Raw genomic sequence first — 8,599 nt, 5'->3', positions numbered from 1 at the left:
CCATGGGAAAAAAAAAACACCTTAAATTGAGCTATAAAATACTATACCTGGCTCCTGGGCTGTTGAGTAATCCCACAGGAATGGAAGTGAAAGGGCTCTGTAAACTAGGCAGCCCTGAAACCAAGGTGAGGGGTCAGTGTGAGCAGAGGTATTCCCGAGGGAAGCATGGGGACTTGGGGGCTGCTGGCTGGGCTGCCCAGGCCCCATCTTCAGGGAATGCTGAGCAGAAGGGGCACTACCGCCTTGGACATGATGAGAGGTGAGGACAGAGTGGTGTGGGGGGACGGGAGAGGGGGTGTAGACAGAGGGGCTTCCTGGAGTGTGAAGAAGTATAGAGTGCGTCCCTCGCCTGCCTACCAGATTCAGGTGACTCAGCACGATTAGGTGACTCACCAGGCCAACAGAGCTTGTGACAAGGTCCTTCAAGTTCATCCACCCAGCTTTGCAGGGACTCACCCTCCTGGAATCAGCCTCACCTCCTGATTTGGCCTCTGGCCGGGGAAGAGAGGGACTGTTACAATGGGAGGGTCCAGGATTCTGGTTCCCTCACCCTCCATTCAGTAAACACTGAAAAGCTGAGCCCTTTTTCATGCCGGTCAGCTTGTGGTTTGGAACCAAGGTGAATAAGCCATTCCCTCATCTCTCGGAGGCTGCAGAACAGGAGATAGGCAGTTTGAACAGCATTGAAGCAGCCAGCTTGCTGAAGGAGGGGCCCTGGGTTCAGGGGAGGGACATCTGACCCAGGATCCAAGTGCGGAGGGGGCGGGGGTGGGGGCCAGTAACGGTGGAACTCTTCTGGGAGAAGCTGAGATCTACCTTTAATCCCATAAGTCTTAGAACGAATCCCAAAGAAATGAAGGGCACTCCCAACAGAGGACTGTGTTAGTGCTAAGACCTTTCAGTTGTGTCCGACTCTGTATGACCCTGTGGACTGTAGCCTGCCAGGCTTCTCTGTCCATGAGATCCTCCAGGCAAGAATACTGGAGTGGGTTGGCATGGCCTGGGTTGCCATGGACAGAGGAGGCTGACGGGCTACAGTCCATGGGGTTGCAAAAAGTCAGACACAACTGAACGACTAACATGGAGGACGTGGCAGGGTCAAACAGGGTGGCCTGGCTCATTTGGGAAATTTCATTATGTCTGAGGCCCAGAGACATGGAAGGGGACAGATGAAACTGGAGTGGGAGGCGGTGCCAGGAAGGGCAATGGGAGCCCCGAGGGGTTTAAAGCTGGAGATAGGGACTTTCCTGCTGCTCCAGTGGTTAAGACTCCAGGCTTGGCTTCCGATGCAGGGGGCGTGGGTTCAGTTCTGGGTCAGGGGACTAAGATCCCACATGTTGTGTGGTGTGGTCCAAAAAAAGGAAAAAGTGAAGCAGGAGCTACAAGGGGTCAGATCTGAGTCTGGCTCCAGCCTGATGGTTGCAGCAATGGCAAGGCAGAGGAGACCAGATAAGGGGGCTCATTCATTCATTTGACAAGGGCTCTGTGGCGCTCAACCAGAGGTCAGGCCCCATGCTGCTGAGGAGGTCCAGGTGAGGGGCTGTAGTGGCCTGGGTGGTGGCCAGGATGGAGCGAAAGGGCAAAGATTTGGGGAGGCTCTCTCACTGCATTATATAGACACAAGCTGGCATCTGACTCCTGGACCAACTGTGTGTGAATCTGAAAACTGGGGACCTGTTATTTCTGGGATGGACAACTGACAGGCAGGGCTGAGCCCAAGCCTCTCCTCCGGGAGAGGCAGCCATTCCTGGAGATCCACCCGGAGTGGCCCAGCCCAGCCTGCCTCCTTCCTCCCCCTGCCTCTGCCCCAGGCTCCAGAAAGCTTCCATGCAATCGAGGCTGAGGATAACCTTTCCAGTCAGTGGGTGAAACACAAACATCCCGATTTCGTTTCCTCGGTGCTGGCACGGAGCTAAGTGACTCCTCCAGGGTCACACAGGAGTCAGAAGCCCAGCTGGGATCCAGAGTTTGTGCTTGTTTCCTATTTCTGAGCGCCTCTCCCACTAAGGTTGCAGGATCTTTGAGACCAACTCTGTTTTCTAGAGATGTCTCCCCTAGCAGATCAGGAACTTTCCAGAGGGTAGAATGAAGAATGGAAACGCAAGTCAGGGAAGCTGTTTTGCTGCCATTTAATAGTTATTTGGGGCTTCCCAGGTGGTGCTAGTGGTAAAGAATCTGCCTGCCAATGCAGGAGACGTGGGTTTGATCCCTGGGTAGAAGAGATTCCCCTGGAGGAGGGCATGGCAACCCACTCCAATATTCTTGCCTGGAAAATCCCATGGACAGAGGGAGCCTGGTGGGCTATGCTCCATTGAGTTGCAAAGAGTCGAACATGACTGAAGCAACTTAGCACGCACATGCACAAAAGTTGCTTGAATTTGTGAAAAATCCTGTATTTGCCTCAGTCTCCTCGTTTGTAAAATGAGGTTAATGATAATACTACCTATGGTGAGGCCTGAAAGATATATGATAGAACAGACAAGATTTTAAGAGTCTTGGGGGTATGGAGACGACAGAAATACCAAGCACAGACCATGAAAAACAGCCAGAAATGAGAGCAAGGGGAACTCGACAGTAGGCTTCATGAATGGGATTTTTGTTCATGTTACACGCTGTAGTTTTCCAGGTGCCCAGGACACAGCCTGGTCCAGGATGGGTGTTCAGTGAGCACTAGTTGAAGGAATGAATAGAATTCCTTCTAACAGAATGAATAGAGTCCAGGTGTTGCTGGTGGACAGTGGGATGCTGGCTCAGAACTAGGGTGGGAAGGCTTCTGGGAGCGGGTAGGGGAAGGTCCAGGCCTGGAGGGCTGCTGGGAGTGGGCATGTATGCTCCAGAACCCATACAACTCTGAGGGTTTGACAATGCACCCCCATAGTCCTGCCCGGCTTATGGATCCAGTGTTAAGAGGGGGATTTCCCTGCCAGGATCCTCTCAGCTTCTAAACCATGTCCTTTACCTGCCATCCCCTAGGAGTTCATGGGCACAGTGGTGGTGATGTGTGGGCTATCCCCTTCTCCACACACACGGTACCCCTCCTCGGCCCTTGATGCTTCAGGAATCCCTCCTGGGCCCCACCCTGCAGCTCCAGCTGCTGTCCACCACTTCCTGTTGCTAGAAAGCTCCACTCAGATAGCTCTTGACTCATCTTGGCTAGTCACAGTGGCCCAAGACCACAACTCCGCTCCTTCTATCATCTGTGAGCAACTCTACAAAGCTGTGACGGGTCAAGTCATACTCTGAGAGCCTTTGTGTCCTTCACCGCAAAGGGGGTGCTTGGAGCCACTTGGGTTGCGCGTGGACATTTGTGAGATGGCCACCTGCTAAAGCAGTAAATAAAATTGCCATTGGGTTGGCCAGAAAGTTCGTTTGGGCTTTTCCGATATGTTGAGGCTGTAAGGGCCTATAGCAAACCAGAGAAGTTTGGGTGTCTGTGTGAGAGAGAGAGAGAGAGAGGGAGAGGGAGAGGGAGGGAGGGAGGGAGGTGGAGAGATGCTTTGGCAAAGGGATGGATGGTATCAAGTCACTGCAGAACCTGTTGATATTTTAAAGACATATGATCCTCTATAAACACAGCCACACCCTCATGAAAAATGCGCTTCACTCCTGAAATCACAGAACTTTCCATTTTTCCCAACAGATTCAAACTTCTAACGAACGTCCTGTGCAGTGTGGGAAGGGGCCCCTGACATTGCCCTGGAAGAGCCCAGTCTCAAACCCACTGGGACCACACATAAAGTCTGCAAATCCTCCTCCTTAAAGCAGCGGTCTCTAACCTTGTTGACACCATGACCACAGAAGACATTTTTCCATGGACCTGGGAGGTGGGGGCATGGTTTGGGGATGATTCAACTGCATTACACATATTGTGCACTTTATTTCTATTATTATTCTTACATCAACTCAGACCATCAGACATCAGATTCCAGAGGGTGGGGACCCCTGTCTTAAAGGATGCAGACGGACCCAGCTGAGCCTGTCCTCCTGAGCTCAGAAGGCCTGGTCTCCAGGGTCCTTGCCGAGCTCACCTACCTGGACACCCTTTCAGGGGACACCAGATAAGCAATGACAAAGCAGGCGATTGCTCTCTTCTGGTCCTTGGGGCTGCATGGATTTGAGCCCAGGCTCACCATCTATGCACATTTGCCCAAGTCATCTCTTGGGCCCATTTCCTTGCCTGTAAAACGGGGACGTAATCCCTACCTCAAGGGACTGTTGTGTAAAGTGTGTAGAACGGGGCCTGGCAGACCGGTGACACCAGCCAGCCACAGTCCCCCCTACTTTTCTCCCCTGGTTCCTGACTGCTTCCTGGTTCTTGGACTCCTTCTGCGAGGCTCTTCCCTGTCCTCGTTTGGACCTGTCAGCTCTCACCTGCTCCACGAGGCCTGCCCCGGCCACATCTTAAGTAGCCTGCCCCTTCTCCACCTCCTCACCTCTTTGATTAGATTGCTCCCTTCCTGATTACTCCAGTTCTCCCCTTGACCCCCAGGCTGTCCTTGGTCCCCTCTGTCTCAATCCCTCACAGACTGCCCCCCACCTTGTCCCCGCAGCACACACCAGCCTGGCTTGTCCATCTCACGTTTTATTGTAAAAATGTTAAAATAAATTACATTTTACATCATTTCCAGTATGTACATACAGTGTGTGTGATTCCAGGACAGCCAGTGACACCCTAGCCAAGTGGGGTCAGGACACTAAGACAAACTCGTTAAAACATTTCACAGAAAGACAGAAGGCCGCTCCTTCCCACCCCGATGCCAGGCCAGCACACCCCTGGGCTAGGGGCCGAGTGGGGTGTGGATACCCACGCCCATCACCTTCACTGCTGCAGGTGGGTGGGATTCCGGCCCTCTCTGGCCCAACACCACTGGGGAGGGGCCTGAGGGGCAGAAGGGGTGTTCGGGTGACACCCAGCATGCAGTCGCCTGCGACTGATGCCTTCCCCCAATTCTGACACCATGACCTTGGCTGAGGTCACCGAGAAAGGTCTGATTGGGTTGAGGGGTAGGAGAGCGAACACGAGACATCCCGACCCTTGGGACCCCACTCTTTCACCTTTCCTCCCCTCTCTGGCTCTGAAGCCAACAAGAGATGTCAGGTATTTAAAAAACAGCAGTTCATTTAACAAAAGAGCAAAATGAAACATGCAGGGCAGAGGCAGCCGGCTCTAGGGTGCGTGTCTTAGAGAACCCAAGGATGCTGCCAGTCCCTCTCCAGAAACAGTCTGTGTACAGTTTCACATTATCTTTTTGCTCCCCCCATCGCAAATCCTTTCCTTTCTCTCTCACACACATGCACGCACACACACACAGCAGCTGGAGGGAGGAGCTGGATTCACATATCTAGCCGTTCCCCACTTGCGAGCCAAGAGCGATCCGGGGAGAGGCGAGGCCCTTATTCTCAGGGCACAGGGAATGAGGAGTCGGCAGGGCAGGAGCCGGGGCAGAATAAGCCCACTCCTGCAGCTCCTGGAGCCCCAGCCTCTCTTTCACTGCTTTTGGCTGCCTGCTGTTGCTTGGCCAAAGGGTGACTGAGGGAACGGGGGGCTGGGCTGGGCTCCATCCCACTAAGTCCACAAGTGGGACCGTGGGCCACGCTTGGGACTTGCCCTGTTATCAGGAGTGTTTCAGCATCTGCCTTGTTAGCTCCCCACCCCTCCCCTAAAAAGACTCTTCCCTCCTGAGGTTTGCAGCAGGGGGTGCCAGCCAGGCAGACGAGGTGGGACTGGGGGACGGTTAAACACGAACCCCAGGCAGGGCCCCGAGGTGCTAAAGTGCCCAGCCCCAAGCCCAGGTTCTCATACCACTCTCACTCTCTCTCCGAAATGCCTGTCTCGGCGCCAGGCACACAGGAGCCCGTTAATAGTGGTGAATGCACATGGCCAAGCCCCCAGCCTAAGACAGCAGTCTTAACCTAACACAGGACAACAATCCCCGAGGACGCAGGCCTTGCTGGGAGCGGTCCTGCCAGCCCACATGTCCGTGAACCATCAGATACGCCCGCCGTGCTCGGGACAGGTGCCTCCCGCTACCAGGGCACCCATTCAGCTGGGGAACAGAGGCCTGTCCTGGGCGCTGTGACTGACCTGTGGCATCTAGCTGCAGGGGAGGAAGGGGAGGGCGGCCCCTGGCCCCCCACTCCCAGTTCCAGGGCTGCGCCCCCCACCAGGGGCCAGGGGCCAGCCATGGCAGGATGCCCCAGGCTGAGAATAGAAGCCTTGGAAGCGGGGTGGGGGGCCGGCCCCCCCTCACGTGCCTTGGGGGCACTTTGGCTTATTGTATTCGTTCATCAGCTGCTCATAAGGCACGGAGAGCTCCGACTCTGTGCTGGTGAAGGTGGACTCGTCCGAGGAGGGGAACTCGCCCAGGTTCAGGGGCGCCTCGGCTGCGGCCCCCTCCTGGGGCCTCTCCTCGCCGGCCAGGTTGTCCTCCAGCGAGGACTTGGAGGTGTCCTCGTCCAACAGGCCAGACTCCTCGTTCACAAAAGTGATGTCGGCGTTCTGGAAGATCAGTGGGTGGTAGTCCTGGGCATCCCATGGCTCGCCCTCCTCGCTGATGCGGTCCAGCTGGTTAATGAACACCTCGGAGGTGGGGGAGCCCTCCTCGGGGGGTCCAGCCCTGGCCTCCTCTCCACCGGGCTGTGACACGTGTCCTTTGCTCCGCAGTGTCTGGGACACCTCTTCCAAGCTGGGCACTTGGCTCTTGGAGTAGACCACCAGGGGGGTCAGGGAGGCGGGCAGGGCTGGCATCCCACCCCTGGGCGGCCCCGGCCCCGGGCCCCGCTCCCCACCGCTGCCTGTTTTCATGGCCTTCTTCCCGATCTGCTTGATGAGGTCGTTGTACGTCTCTTCCTTTTTGGACAGGAAGCTGAAGATGTTGACGTCCTTGGACGCTGCACTGCTCGCCACCCTCAGGGCCTTCCTGGAGTGTGGGGAGCTCTCAAAGGACTCTTTTCGCCGCCGGCGCCGCTTCTTAATGGCCTTGTGCACCTCCACGAACATGCTCACCTTCCAGTTGACAAACAGCGACAGCCAGGCCAGTCCCAGGTAGATCCAGAGCTCCACGAAGTAGCGGTACAGGGCGTGGTAGTTGGCGCTGGGGTTCACACCTGTGGGCGGGTCAGGAATAGGGAGAGAGAATAGGGAGAGGGCCAGCAGGGACCCGGAGACACACAGTGGGCCAGAGCCGTGTCACCCGAGAGCGGACACGGCTCGAGAGCACAGAGCGGGGATGGGAGACACACCAGGAAAAAGAAAGGATGCCTGTGCAGACGCCGACACGCCGTCACCCTGAGGGACCTTGGCCTGGTCACCGTGTGCCTGTCCCAGACCCCAGCCTGGCCTTCCTGCACCGTCGGAAGTCAGGAGAGTGGCTCTCTGGGCTGTGGGAGGCTCGAGGGGGAGGGGTTTGCGGGGTGGGTGGAGACAAGCCAGCACCCAGCTCAGGAACTAAGCCATGAACCTTGGCCTTGCAATGATTCACCAACACACTGATTCACAACACTGTTTTGTGTACTCTTTGGGTGTATGTGTTACAGTCCCATTAAAACCTACATAAAAATTAAGTGAGAGGGCAGCTGGCATCCTCCTGCTGGGCAGGGACTCACTCATTTAGCATAAGTGAGGCTGTCGGAGCAGCCTGGGATGTCCAAGAGCATAGGTCCTGGCAAGAATATCCTAGACAGTCTTGATTCTCCTTCCGCTGATATCTGGCTGGCCTCCTGGCTTCCTGTTTCTACCCTCCTCCTCCTGGCTCCTCCTGTGGCCTGTAGGGCTCTGCCCTCTCCGTGTCCTCTCCTTCGAGGCCAGGCTCCAGACCCCTGACCCAGGGAGCCCTCCTGGGTTACCCCGCACAGCTCTGGCCACTCCCCTACCCTCCAGGATCGTGGAGATCTCACCTTACATTTCCAGGCATGTTGATCCGTATTATTATCTATCCTATGTCCCCCTTCCTGCCCTAAGACTGGGAGTAACTTGTACAAGTAACTGCAGGAAGGGGGCCATTTCTAGAGTGGGGCTCCCTTAGGGCAAGGACTATAAACCCCTCATCAGACTGGAGGGGGTCTGAAGGCAAGGGGCTATCTCCCCAGCAGACAGGAGGTGCTGCTGATCTTGCTTAGGGCTCTGCTCATAAGCAGGTTATGATGATAACCAGGGCCCTACCCTCTGCACATGTGCAGAGCAACTCATCTGATTGTTTAACACCCTGTGATTGGTGGGCGCTATTCCTTTTTGTTTTTTAACCCATTTTACAGATGGGGAAACTGAGGCAGGGGTTTGGCATCTTGCTGGAGCTAAGAAAGTATAATTATTTTCTGTGCTTCCCTAATGCAAAGGCTTCTCCTTAGCCTGCTCTGGGCTGCATCAGCTAGACAAAGACAGGACTGTGCCTCCGTCTAAATCTGTCTCCCAGGGCAGCAGGCTCAGATCTGCCAGTGTCTGTGCAGCGTTCAGGCCTCCCTTGCTTCTCTCACCCACTCAGCTGCCAGTCCCAGCATTCCAAGCCTCCATTTACAATGGGGCGGGAGGGCAGTGACCTGTCCCTGCTTCCAAGGAAGGGGGCGGGGAGAGATCAGAGGCCCTGGGGCAGAGGTAGGGGTC

General features: G+C 55.6%; 1 protein-coding gene across 1 annotated transcript in view; it reads right to left on the bottom strand.

The window, feature by feature from the left end:
* Nucleotides 1-4,562: 4,562 nt before the first annotated feature.
* Nucleotides 4,563-8,599, bottom strand: part of KCNK5 (potassium two pore domain channel subfamily K member 5) — a 41,077-nt gene continuing 37,040 nt past the window's right edge. The window contains exon 5 of the mRNA XM_040249768.1: nucleotides 4,563-7,107. Within this exon, the coding sequence (XP_040105702.1) occupies nucleotides 6,248-7,107 (860 nt within the window). The 3' untranslated portion in view covers nucleotides 4,563-6,247. The remainder of the gene's footprint in view (nucleotides 7,108-8,599) is intronic.

The sequence above is a fragment of the Oryx dammah genome, unplaced genomic scaffold, assembly GCF_014754425.2.
Source record: "Oryx dammah isolate SB20612 unplaced genomic scaffold, SCBI_Odam_1.1 HiC_scaffold_11, whole genome shotgun sequence".
Lineage (NCBI taxonomy): Eukaryota > Metazoa > Chordata > Mammalia > Artiodactyla > Bovidae > Oryx > Oryx dammah.
Note: the sequence above shows the minus strand (reverse complement) of the source record. Positions and strands in the feature narration are given on the sequence as shown.